The sequence below is a fragment of the Micromys minutus genome (genome assembly GCF_963924665.1).
Source record: "Micromys minutus genome assembly, chromosome: 22".
Classification (NCBI taxonomy): Eukaryota; Metazoa; Chordata; class Mammalia; order Rodentia; family Muridae; genus Micromys; species Micromys minutus.
The window spans coordinates 37,828,226-37,842,503 of NC_137957.1; the positions used below are offsets into that span (position 1 = coordinate 37,828,226).

Below are 14,278 nucleotides of genomic sequence, written 5' to 3' on the forward strand. Positions count from 1 at the left end.
GGGGCAATGAGGACTTACATTGCAGTTCATGCTCTGGATGAAGGTATGAGACCGAGAGAGCATGCTTTGCAGGCAGGGGCGCAGTTCCAGGCTCTATGCTGTCTACAGTGTGGATTGCAGAATGCCATGCTGGAAGGGCTCATGAGAAAATTCCCAAAATGAGATACGCTTTACCTATCGGGGGACACTTTAAAGAACGGGAATGCCAGATTTGCCTTGTTCTTTCCCGCTTTCCGTAGTTTAACAAGTCTCGCTGTTAGAGACTTGTGTCATATCGCTCCATCCCCGATTTTCGACCTCAATATACATACTCCGCTTTCATCAAATCATGCTTGTGAAAAGGAGAACAAGCCTTTTGGAGTCTCCAACCACCTTATGTCTCCAGGGGCTCTATAGTTCACCTTTAGAGGCAGCGGCTATGACGTCAGCGTGACGCCACCACCCTAGCTCTCAGGCATTTGTATCCTCTGTATCCTCGTACCTTACCTCGCTGTGAAGTAACTAAAGGTCTGTAAATAAACACGTCAAGTACTCTGTGCGAACTCTTGCAAGGAACCCAACAAGGAATTCCTTCGTGAGTGCCGACCAGTCTTTAATGCCTGAGTTTGAAGACTTTGTAATCACTCATCACTTTGAGTGGCTACTGGGTGCTAAGAGACTGCTGGTGGGATGGCGGGGGGAGCTGTCTAATAACTCAAGGGTGTTGAAACAGGAAGGTTAAGTCACTCCTCCCCGGGTCAGGAGAAGGGTATGGGGGCAGGGATTCTGTGAGGAGGAGATGAGGAGGGGCAGCCATTGGAATGTATGAGAGGGAGGGAGGGAGGGAGGGAAGGAGGGAAGATGGTCTCATACTAACTGGGCAACATGAAAAAGCTTTTTAAATCCTCAAGGTAGAAATACATTTCGGTCATTCGTGCCGGTGACAGGGTTACCTATTTGTCCAAATCGTTGGGTGACAATTGGAACAAGTGGGTGGCTGTTGCTTTTTGTCAGCAGTAAAATATGATTTAGGACCTCAGATGGAAGTAAAGGCTGTTAGAACCAGAAAACCCCCTTCCTAATGCACTGAGAGGGAGCCATTACCCTAGCCTCTAGAAGACAGCCACACGTAAGTTATTTACTTTGTAGATTATTCAAAGTTATCGCTTACACTCTTTCTCTGTGCCTTTAATTTTTTTCCCCCTGTGGACTATTTCACTGTTTGATGGATGAATGGAAGAGAAAGGTCAATGCTAATTTAGGGCTCCAGGTTTAAATGTACACAGCCTGGATAGGTTTCCGATCCCTATAAGAGTCCTTTCAATAAAACTTACTTTTAAATTGGCTCACATGCTGGTGCAAACCTTTAATCCCAGCACTTGGGAGGCAAAGACAGATCTCTGTGAGTCTGAGGCCAGTCTGGTGTACTTGGTACAACCCACGTCTAGTCAGGGATACTTAGGGAGACACTGTTAAAAAAAAAACAAAGCTTTGTTGTTAACCTATAAGTGGAGATGGGGAACAGTGTAAAGAATCCAAGTCTGAATAACGGGTCCATGATTATGCCTTTAAAAAGGAAAGCCCTTTCCTATGCTTGGATCTCTACCTACATATGCGTTGAATGTCACATGGAATGGTGACATGGGTTAAGGGCGTCACATGGAATGGTGACATGGGTTAAGGGCATCACAGAGCCACTCCTCTGTGCTTTGCTGTGGCCTCACTTCCAACCTCGCTGTGTAGATTCCATGATGCACTGTCAGAACCCATCTCTTGAGGCCATCTTCATCCTCTTTCCCTCTCAACCTTCCCCACTTCTGTGCTCTGTTTGGAGTCAGTTAACCCTAACTGGATGCTTGGCTTTCCCAGAGTAACAACGAGAGGATGAGCCACGGAGACTGGCAGGTGTGTGGAGTGTGGCTGCCCCCTCACTAGCTTTTGGGAAGCCAGTGAACATCTCTAGGCTTTGGTTTCTCTTCTGTGAGACGAACGATGATGACCCATTATACAGCTGTTGTGGAGATTAATTCAGTAGATTGTTAGCATGACAGCCCAAGCCTTGCGACACTGCAGCGTTTAGTAAGTGGTAAATATTCGTCTTTATAGTCCATGGAAGCTTGTTTTCTTTCTACACTAAGATCTAAAACCAACTCACAGATGTTCACTTCCAAATATGGATATGTATCTTACTGTAAAAAAAGTTTAAAAATTTTGATTCAGTCATCTCATTTAATAACACTGTTTTGAACTTTCTGTTCTTTTCCATAAGACCTTAAAGATTAGAGTTTCTGATATTATATATATATATATGTATGTATGCATGTATATAGCATAAAAACATGTTTATTTTACAGACAGCATTTTCTTTTATCTATTTTTTTCTCTTAACTTTGTGTGTATGAGTGTTTTGCCTACATGTATGTACGTGAATCATTCGTGTCCCTGGTGCCTGCAAAAACCAGGTGAAAGTATTGGGTTTCCTGGGACTGTTGTAAGCAGCCAAGTGGGTGCTGGGAACAGAACCCAGGTTTTTTTCATGACAGCCAGTACTCTTAACCACTGAGTCATCTCTCCAGCTCCCTGATGATATTTTTGACTTATTTATAATACGGGAAATTTTGGAAGGAAGACGGAAACTATGGACTTAAAACTGTTCTGTATTTATGATACATGAGTTTGGGGAAATATGGATAACTGTATTTATATTCAATTGCAGAAAAAAAGAGAGAGGTTTATTGAAATAAAACCATGTGAATGAGCCTCAAACATGCCTCCACAGACCCAGCTAATGCAGTTCCCCAAATCTCAGTGTTCCCTCTTAAATTTAGAATAAATCGGTCAAAATACTGACTCTCTTTTAAAACGAGTTTCTCATTATGGAGTTTGAAATCCACCCTAACAAACATAGCTCAAGGCATTTAAATAATTCTCCACGGTTCTCAAAGGTTTCTAGTTCTATCCAGTGGATTGGAAATTTTGTTTTTTGGTTTTTTGTTTTGTTTTTTTAAAGTTCTATGTTCCTTCTTTATTGCAATCCGTCATCCAACAGCTGTAAAACAAGCAGCTGCTAGAAGAAACGGGAACCAAATCAACCCTCTACAGCTGCAAAGAGAAGAAACCTTTGGAAAACGTCTTGTAATTTCTGGGCTCTCAGCAGTCTGGAGTCAAAGTACAGTTTTCCGAAACCCCTAGCCTTGTAAACACGTCAAATAGCACATGTGCTTTGATTTATTTTTGACATGACTGGGAAGAGGTGTTGTGGGAAAAACAGTAGAGGTGGCTGAGATCCTGCGATATGCTAAAAACAGCGCGTGAGAAAGTAATGTGCACCCCAGTGCGGACACCGCCATTAGGGTTTGCGTTCATTTTCCTGAGGTAGCATTTCAGCACGTAGCCTAGCATGGCCTCAAACTTGGAATCCTTCTGCCTCGGCCTCCTGAGGGCTGGGATCACAGACATGTACCACCAAGCCTGAAACCATCATACGTTTTAATCCTCACAGCAGCTATGAAAGCAGATCTTATCCTTACTGTATATGAGAGCCGAAGTTCAGAGACGGAGTAACTTGGTAAATACAGTACTGAGTCATATCCGTGTCTGACTGGTCCTCGGCAAGGCTCGTGACTAGTCACTACAATGTTCTGCCTTCCAGAAAAAGGAATCCTTGAGGGAAAATGCAGTGGATAAAGTCCAGATGGAGTGGGTCTGGGAAGCGGGGAAGGGGAATGGAGTGGATCCAGGAAGTGAGGGTGGGTGGGTAGATGGAGTGCATCCCGGAAGTCGGGAGGGGTACGTGGAGTGGATCCAGGAAGTGGGGGTGGGTGGGTGGATGGAGTGGATCCGGGAAATGGTGGGAGGTAGATAGAGTGGATCCAGGAAGTGGGAGGGTGTAGCTGGAGTGCATCCCGGAAGTCGGGAAGGGTGGATGGAGTGGCTCCAGGGAGTAGGGGGCAGTAGTATTCCTTTCTAAAGACACTTAGAGCTGCCTGCTGTTTATTTCTTCTAAAGACAGAGAATGACCATAGTCTTCCATAGCTTAAGACACAGCAGGTATTCCATTAACTCCTAATTCACTACCATCATTCATTCAGAATTCTAGCCAAGGGGCTGGGGAAGAGGGCTCAGCGGCAAAGCATCCGCTGCACTTGTGGGAGCCTGGGCGAGTCCCAGCATCCACGTGGTAGTTCACAACCATCCGGATTGCCAGTCAGGGCATCCGCCAGCATCCACGTGGTGCACATACGCGCATGCAGGCAAAGCATCCCTAAAATAAAAGAAGCCTAATTTTAAAAATTGTAATAAGAAGAATTCTAGCCTAGAAAATCTGACTTTGTTACAGTGACTCTTCCTTGGAACACCGCTTGCTGTGTGTGGATCAGCTTTGTCTTTAAGCCTTACACCTCAGCAAGCATCCAAATCACCTGGAGCCCTTCCTACTCCACAGATGCTAGGGTCCGGTCTGCAGAGTTTCTGGTTCAGTTGGTCAGAGATAGAGTCTAAGGGTTTGCATTGCCTACAAGACACTCCTACAGAGGAAAAAACAAAAACAAAACAAAACAAACAAAAAACCCAATGTGCTGAAGAGAGTCACTCTGTTTTAATGATTTATTTGTAGAGTATGTGCGGTGGTGTTTTACCTGCATGTATGTCTGTGTGTGGGTGTCAGATGCCCTGGAACTGAAGTTATAGACAGTTGTGAGCTGCCATGTGGGTGCTGGGAATTGAACCTGGTCCTCTGGAAGAACAGCCAGTGCTCTTAACTGCGGAGCCATCTCTCCAGCCTCAAAACTCACACTGTTATGAACACACCTATAACAAGGTGATCTATAACAGAACAGCATTTCACCCGGCAGTGGTGGTGCATGAATTTCATCCAAGTGCTTGGGAGGCAGAGGCAGTTGGACCTCTGAGTTCAGGCCAGATGCCCTTCCAAAATCGTAAGTTATTAATCCAGTTTCAAGTTGTGTTTGTATAGTAAGTGGTGTTCACACACACACACACACACACAGACACACACAGACACACACACACACACCGGATGACAATTGGCCTTGCAGCTGTGTGTCACCAAGGTCAAGGGTTTTTCTTCTAGCCTGCCCTTTGCTCAACCTAAGAATGAGAACTCAACAAATCAGAGGCAACTGTTTCCAGACCTAGAATTTGTATGTGTGTGGTGTATGTGTTCGTGCGTGTGCAAGCATGTGGAGGCCAGACATCAACACCGGGTGTCTTCCCCAGTTGTCTTCTATCTTATTTTTTCAGCAGAGTCTCTCACCAAACCCGGAGCTCAGCTATTCAGCTGGGTTGCCTGCCCAGTGAGGTCAGCGGCCCGCCTCCGTCTGACAGGGTTATTGAAACGTGCCTGGAACCTGGCTTTCCACATGGACTGTAGGAATCAAAACTCAGGCCCGCCTCATGCTTCCTCAGCAAACACCGAGCCATCTCCTCAGCCCATGCTTCCAAATTTAAAATGAGTTAAACACTCCTAATCCAAAATTCTGAAATCCCCGAATAAGGACTTTCTGGGCAGCGGAAAGATAAGACAAGTATAAATTTCCACCTGTGACCCATGTGACCGATCATAGCCGAAGCATGGATGAGCTGGAACTAGCGTGTAAAATTATCCTCACACTTGTGTATAAAGTCTGCATTGAATACAAATGCATTTCATGTTTGGATTCGAACTCCATTCCCACAATCTTATTACATATATATGAACTTTCCAAAATCCCAAATAGTTCTGACCTCAAGTATTTCAGATGAGACTCAGCCTTCACCATCAACTCTTCACCATCCAGAAAATAATAGGGAAAAAACAAAATTACACTCAAGCACATATCCAGCCATTTCAGTGTTGGGTACTCGTGGATTTTTCTGTTTTTAAAGGCAGGGCAGGGGTCCTGGGGACACCAGATCCCTGGACACTAACAGTACGTGTACTGGTTGGGCTCCAGGTTTGGCCTGGCCTGGCCTGGCTCAGAACGACACATGCTTAGTGAAGGGAAAATGAGCTAACCTACTGCAGCAGAAACAGGCTGCAGGAAAACAGGCAGAGACACCAGAAACTAGGACCGTTTTCAAAGGAAATCCATCTCAACTTCAAAGTAGCCTGAGACTATGGAGCAAAGGAGGTCTCTGTCCCCAGGATCTGCCTGTAGAACGGGGCCTGTAAATGCCACCCCAGCATCCCTTTGGCATGGACAGACTCACTGTGTGATCTCCCTATTCAGTTTCTCAGCTCCCTTTTGTCTCTGGGTGGTTCTCTTGCCGACAGAATAGCATCTAGAATTTGTTTACTTTAAGGTTTCTATAAAACGACTCTTAAGTTTGAGTGAGTTTCCCAGATGGATTTCAACAGAATGAAAAACAAAACTTGAGAAGGTTTCTTTGAGGAACGTTTGAAAGTTTACAGCCAGGCAAGGTGACTTATTTAAAAGAAAAGAGAAACATGCTCTCTAACGCATGCACATGCAAGGTCTGGTCTGGCAAGGTAGTCTGGGTAGTAAGAGACGCTTAATTGCTTGTTCAGTTGGTTGGACTTGGCTTTTTGAGACCAGGTTTCTCTGTGTAGTCCTGGTTGTCCTGGAACTCGCTTTGTAGACCAGGCTGGCCTCAAATTCACACAGACCTGCCTGCCTCTGCTTCCTGAATGCTGCGACTGGGACTGACTTCAAGTGCCACCAAGCCCAGTGACGGGTTCAGTTGTTTAGAAGGTCATTCATTCTACAAACATCGACTGAGTTCCCCTTCTGTGCCATGTGCTGGGGGCTGCGAGGCTAGCCTCTGTCCTTTTGCTAGGACTCTATTCTGCAGTAGTCTTGCGTGGCTTGCTTTTCTGGTGACACATGTCCACCTGTAGCCTGCAGTCAGCATGCATTCTTTGACACCTACATATATGGCCCAGCACAAAAATTAAAAGGAGGAAGGGGCCTTAAAATATTATGAACTTTCCCCCTTGTCTTGTGAAGTTGACTGTGCAGGTCTCAAGTATGAACTTTGCAGATGACATATGGCCGAGAGAGGCCAAAACGTTGGGCATCCCTGCTGGAGTAGATGCTTGTCTCTGCATCATTTTTATCTGAATCATACTTGAAGAAAATTAACTGAAAGAAAAGTATCCCACTCTTTATTCGCAGCCCTGTTCCTTCAAAGATCTTTCACTGCCTAGAAACCAGTAGGTATTGGCTACCTGAAGCTGTACCCCCTTTTTTTCAAATTGGGGAGCACTAAATTCACTTTTAGAAGGAAGTGTTTCTATCCTGTTCCTCTCTGGCAACTCTCCCATTCATCTGAGGTACCCTACCCATGATGCCTTGTGCCCAGCAACTCAGCCCTATCAGCACAGTGTCCCGCTGGATAACCACTCCATGATCTCTGATAGTCTCTCCTGTATCAGGTCCAGGACAAAGAAGAAACTGCACAATCTACCCTTCATGTGATGTCACATAGATACTCCGAGTTGCTTTGTTTTGGGACAAGGTCTCACTATATAGCCCAGACTGACCTTGAACTTGCAGTATTCCTGGCTCAGCCTCCTGAGAGTTGGTGGAGAACCGAGGGAGGTATGGGTGGAATTTCTCCGACCACAGACACCTCTGTGGCACCTTTGCAGGGAATTTGTGACTGTGATCTGTGTGCTAGTATTACAAGTGCATATCCCCATGTGCCCAAGTTATTCAGCCTCCTTAATGTAAAGGTTTTTCATTTGGTTTGGTGAGGTTGCTGCTGCTGTGATTTCCTTTGCTATTGCTTGAGGGGGGGTTCATAAAATTAAAGAATTAGGTGCATTCAGGAAGGATACAGATAGTCAGGAGAGAGGACCATCTGCAACGGGCTGGTAAGGAGAACAAAGTACACGGACATTGTAGAATCCTATTTCCCTCTAAAGGATGAAGGAAAATGGATGGAGGCAGAGATCACGATGTTAAGCAAAGTAAGCCACACTCATAAAGATAGTAACATGTCTTCTCTCGTGCAGAATCTAGGTTTATATTCATACATGCATGCATACAGACATATATGTATATGTAAGTAGAAAGGATACTATTTGGGGAGGAGAAAGTTCTAAAGAGAGGGTAAATAGAATAAATTTGATGAGAAAGGGACTGGGGGGAGGGGGAGGAGAAACAGCAAGAGGTGGGGAGGGGTAGAATGGGGGAGGAGGGCTGAATAATCACAAAGTATAAGTAATGGTCTGCCAGTGTGAGAAAGATCACGGTGAATCTCCTGACTTTAAAAACCTTCTCCTACCTGCGTTCTGATGTTTACTGACTGAGCACCTTCTAGCTCAGGGACCACAGCCGGGTCCTGCAGATATGGATATCCTGAAAACACATGCCCAGCTCACAGGAAGTTACTGTCTCAAAGGGACATGGACGGCATTGTGGGATAAGCACAGGAGCATTTGCAGGGAGATGGAGGGAAGGCATTTGTGTTCTGGGAACACAGAAGCAGGAGAGGTTAACTCTGCGTCTGGGTAAAGGGAGTTTAGGTTGCTCCTCCCAGAGAATCGCTATTCATCCTACGGCCAGACAGCAGAGCCACCAGATATTGAATGGAGGATCTTGTTTTCCGTAATCTCAACAATGGTCCCTATTTACCACCACAGGTGGCTTGTGCATGATGATGCCATAAACAGGATCATGCCAACCACCCAATATTGCTCATTTCATACTGTAGATCCAAAGGTCACAGCGTTAAGCCCTAGATATTTCCTAAGGGATCTAGTTACCGGACTTGAGTATAATTCCAAAATCGAAGTTTCGAACACAAGTGAGTAGCACTTTGTGGGATTCGTAGAGAGTTGGAGGGGCGTCTAGCAGAGAAGGAAACTGAAGGAAGCAGACACTAACTCTAGGAACTTAAGACCACAGTTCCCCAGAGCTGAAGGTAACTTCTGGTTTGTTTTGCCTACCATGTGGAATGCTCCTGGGGCCCTGACGGGTCTGAAGCCCTCCACAGGTAAGCACTGATCAGCGTGGCCGTTGCAGAAGCAGCTGCCCTTGACGATGAAGTCATAGATTGCGTAGTGTGTAAAATGGTGAGGCTTTGCGTTCACGTCGTTTCTCTGACAAGGGCAGGACTGTCGCTTGAGCAGCTGCACGCGGAGGTTGGTGATCTTCAGCTGCTCCTGTACTTTGGCACTGTAAGGGTTTTCTATGTCATATGGTGGTGACAGAGCTCTGAAAATAACCTGTGAAGAGAAGAAAACACCATGTCTGTATGTACAGGCTGTGGGCACGCCCCCGGATTGTTTGCACAGCGCAGTCCGGGTTGATTTATACCTTTTCTTTATCTTCGAAAGATAAGATAACCTGGGGCTTTTTAGACCTTGATCACACCTGGAGAAGAGCCACCCTGTATTTTAAGGCACAGGTGTCCTGCCTGTTGGAGTACAGGGTATATGGTGTACAAGCAACAGAGCCTTGGCTCCTGAGAGGAAGGTGGCCGTGCAGAGATCTCGAGACGAACATTCTGGGCAGAAGAAACAGCCAGTCTCCAGGCCCTGCAGCAAAGCCAAGCTTTACTTATTTCTGGAAGAACAATAGCCCCAGGCATGGTGGCAAACAGGAGTGAGGCAGGAGCATCACACGAGCCAAGAGTTCAAGACCAGCGAGAAAAACATAGAGATCCCGTGTCAAAACCAAAGGAACAAGGGCAGTGTGACTGGGGACCAAGGGAAGAATGGCTGGAGAGACCAGAAAAAAATGGCAGACAGACAAGCAGAGAGGGAGGCCTTGGAAGGCTGTGGTAGGGTCATTTGCACTACAAGGAGCCAGTGGGAGGGTGTAGCTACACATCCAACCTGAGTCTTTCCATCTTCTAAAGAGGTAGTCTCACTTCCCAGAGCAGAGCTGATTCAACAGAATAAGGGCAGTGATTGTAGAGGGTGTGTGCCTAGGACAAGGGAGGCCCTGGGCTTGATGCCTACCACTTCCGTAAACAAATATCTAAATAGTCAGAAATCAAACAGAAGGATTAATCGGGAAGCAACTCTAAAGTCAAGACCCAGGGCCATGTATTTCTGAGTGAACTTTGACCCTTCCAAAGACTTAGCAATTAAGGCCTTTTTTTCTTTTTCTTTTTCTTTCTTTTTTTTTTTTTTTGCAATTACATGAATATTTTCGGTTACCCTTTTGTGGAGCTGCCTCCTGTGTTTGTGACACTTTCCAAAAGAGCATCCCTACAGACAGCAAATGCCCTGCCTTTGAGGGCAGATTGATCTCGGAAGTCATTTAGGTCCAAGGGTAAGGAGGGAAGTGTGTGGTCAAGCTGCCGCACAGCGCTCAGATCGGGGTTAAATGCACTGTTAATGTGGTGGCTTCTGTTGTGTAGGTTTACAGATAGACTCAAGTTTCAGGAAGGAAGCTAGTGAGAGGAAGGCTCAGCAGGGTAGAAGCCTTCAACCATGAGTGAGTCTCTGGAGCATACAGGGGTCATGGGTGCTACACTGTTCCCAGTTTTCCTGTCACTGAGGGGAGCAAGGTTGGGAGGAGAGGACAACCAATGGAAGCCAAGGGAGAGAAGAGATTCTAAGCAGGATGTAACATGAAATGGTATTTAGAACGCACGCTTACTACACGGGTTTTAAAAAGAGATAGAATAAAGTCTTAGGCAGTCTTGGGGCATTGGGTGTGTTGAGGTATTGAGTATCTTTTGGGCTATAAGGACTTAAATGCTCTAACAACAATAAATACAGAAGCAGAGATATTTTGATAACTATGGACTGCAAAAATAATTATCAAATGTGGGCTTCAGAAAAATTACACTTAAGCAAAATGTATCCAAGTGACTTTTTAGAAAAATAATTTTTTTTAAATAAATGCTTTAGATTTAATTTTTTTTCATTTTAGAAATGGATTTTAGGGGGAGGAGAGGGAGATGGCCTATCAGTTAAGAATACTTGTTGCTCTAGTTTAGGTCCCAGCACCCACATGCGGCTCACAAACATCTGTAACTCCAGTGTCAGGGGATCCAATCCCTTCTTTACGACTCCACAGCACCAGACACATAGCTGGCATAGGTGGTACATACATATATGAACAAGCAAAAACATTCACACATGTTAAAAAGAACATTGTAAAATGTTTTGTAATGGCTGGGCATGGGGTTGTAAGCTTTTAATCACAGTTCTGGGAGGCAGAGGCAGGTGGATCTTTAAATTCAAGGCCAGCCTGGTATACAGAACAAGTTCTAGGATAGTCAGGACTACATAGAGAAACACTTCCCCCACCACACACACACACACACACACACACACACACACACACACACACAAACACACACAAAACAAAAAAAAAAAAAAAGAAAGGAAAGAAAAGAAATGTGTTTTATAGCAAATGCCTGAAAAAGCAGGAATCAAGTCGGGAGAGCCATGTCTCCAGGCCTGTGGGGATAAAACTGCTCTCGGTAAAGCCTATCAGTGCCTGGCGTGGGATTCGGTGGACACTTGGCTTTTATACAATTGGCAGAATGGTTTCCATTATAAAAAAGAAAGCTGAATTACTTCACACTCTTGCTTAACCATCCATCCTTCTCTCTGCCCTGCCAAAAACCCATTTTCTTCAGAATAAAACAGTCTTTCAGTGGCCCTGCCCTACTTGGTCCTTAGTACTTATAGCATTCATACTTAGTACTTGACAGTCTAAGTCAATTTTATCTCTTTATTGTTAGTACTTATAGCCTCCCATACTTAGTACCTGACAGTCTATAGCTCATTACTGTTAGAACTTACAGTACCCAAACAATAAACAGTACTTATAGTATCAGTGCTTAGTACCCTAAAGTCTTTTTATAGTTGTCTATTGATCCATTGTCTTCCCAGGAACATTATTTAATTACAAACTTACCCTTTGCAGCTGAGCACTATGGAGATTCTGAGTACCCTCCGTCTGCCCAAAGCCCCTGTGGAGACCCTGTGCTGAGTTTCACAGTGCAGCATCAAAAGGTTAAGAAAGGACAGGAGAAACAAAGGCTGCATTTGCTATCTGACTGTGTATGTACTTCTGGCTAATTGTAAACATCTCAAATCTAGACCAATTTCATCTTAAAAGGATTCTGGCCCATTTCTACCCACATGTAAGGTTGTTGGAAAGTGGCACAGAGGAGGGAATGAATTGTATGTCACCTAATTCACAGTCAGCCTAGAAGAAGCCAAGTTTGCTTTTTAAAGACAGAAGTCAGGACATATTTCATATTTTGAAAGTCCGAACAAACAAAACTCTACAAAGCTGGAGATGCCATGGAGAAAACTGTAAATGAGACTAAATTTCAACATGTCACCCCCAGACACCAGCATTTCTGTTATCTCTTCATGCAGGCATGGAAAGTCAGGAGCTGGGTAAGCAGTACCCACGGAGGAGCTGGTACTGTGCTCTGTCCTGTCTGCCCACACTTCCTTTTCCTGGGCATTGGTGGCAGTAGTTTGTCTTCTGTTCCAGCCACGTGCTTACCCTTGACATTTACCCTGACTCCCTGTCCCCACCCACCCCTCGAACCCCAAGCGAGCGCTGTTTAGCACCAGCACAGGGGGAGGAAGATCTGTCAAGGTTTGGGGAAACTTAGAGGCCCTTTTGCTTCCTGAACCCAGCCCAGGGAGGCTGAATGGTGGCTCTGTGCTGGGTGTGTATGACTCCAGAGTTGGCACGCTGATATCAGCAGGGAAGGGACATCATGACCCCCGAGGCTGCGTGCTGGAAAGGAGACAGCACAGTGCCATAGACACAAAGGGGAATGGGAATTTAAACCATGAAATCTTTTCTTGTTTTTCCCAGAGAGGAGACACCTTAATCTGATACTCTGGGAAGGGGAATCTAGCCTCTATCAGGAAACAAAGGGAGAGCCAACCCAGATGCTGCAAAGTCCTGGCAGATGGCCCTTGGGTCCCACCCAGAAGAAACCTGTGTGCCACTACTGAAGAGAAGAAAGGTGCTGTGGAAGCCTTCCATTTCCCAGAAGCCTCCTTGATTTGCCCCATGAAGAAGGGTGGGTGCCCGTGGGTTGACCCATCACTGATCCGCTTCGAGTTGCTTCTGAATACATACTCCCAACAGGGACACTTTCAGAGCCAGGAGCAAGATCTCCCGAGCAAGATTTAAGCCCTTCCTCAGCCTGTTAGAGTCAATGCCTAGTGCCCCATGATTCCTTTTTCCTTAAATTAAGTGATTTTATTGTGTTTTAGTTATCGGCATTCTGCTCACTACAGAAAAGTATGCCATTCAAACTTTAGAAGACAATTAAGTGCCCACTTTTATGTTTCACCAAAGACAGCCAGGAATAAGATCTCCATAAGAGAACTCAATAAGATCTTTCCCCCTAAACTCCAGAACATAATGCAAAAAATTCTGTAGAGTTGGTGAATATTCTTCCAAGACTATGCCTCTACATCAGTAGTCCTGAAAGTGTAGTCCTTGGGGAATTTGTTAGAAAAGCAAATTCTTGAGTCCTCTCTCAAGCCGACTACATCAGCAACTCTGCAAGCTTGGCTGAGCAATCTGACTTCCAGTGGGTCCGGTTCTGATGCCGATGAGAGAGACTCACTGCCATCCAATTTAAAACAAACCTGCTTAGAATGCCATTGTGCCGATGACATAATTTATTTAGCGAGGCTGCTATTGTTAGGCAATGAAGCTGTTTCCTTCTCCTTGTAACCAAATACAATGAACAACACTGTAACTGAAATGTGGACTTCCATGGCCTTTCCCTAACTTCCAAGTAAAACCAACGGAGCAAAGAAAATGCATCATTTCAAAATATCTGCCCTTCCGAATGAGCCTTGGACCCTTTCCCCTGGTCTTGCCGGATCCCCCTCCTTCTCTTTGTTTGTTTGTTTGTTTTTTCAAGGCAGTATCACTATGCAGCTCTGACTGTCCTGGGAGCTCACTCTGTAGACCAGGCTGTCCTTGAACTCACAGAGATCCACCTGTCTCTGTCACCTGAGTGTTGGGATTAAAGGCCTGCACCACCACCACCCTGGACTTGTCTGAGCCTTATGAGACTAGGATCCCTAACATGTCACCTGTGGCTGTGGATTCTCAGCTCCGGTTCTTCCTGTGCTCTAGTGTTAGGAAACAATCCTTAAAGAGCCCCGAACAAGCTAGATTCTCTTTCTTTTCTGGACTTTTCACTTCTACAAGACTTAGTTGGAGGAAGCTGGTAACTCTGGATGAGCCCTACAGTTGAACAGCCGACAATATCTTGGCTGCTGATACAGCGTGGCCGGAAGCCTCTTTCTCCCGATGCCAAACTTTCCCCACCACGATGGATTCTTATCTCCTTGTACCCTAAGCCAAAACAAATT

General features: G+C 45.3%; 1 protein-coding gene across 1 annotated transcript in view; it reads right to left on the reverse strand.

Annotated features, from left to right (window-relative positions):
* The window catches only part of NTN4 (netrin 4), a 103,799-nt gene that overhangs the window by 50,907 nt on the left and 38,614 nt on the right, over window positions 1-14,278 (reverse strand). Inside the window, exon 3 of the mRNA XM_080935338.1 lies at window positions 8,894-9,172. Coding sequence (XP_080791464.1) covers window positions 8,894-9,172 — 279 coding nt within the window. The remainder of the gene's footprint in view (window positions 1-8,893; window positions 9,173-14,278) is intronic.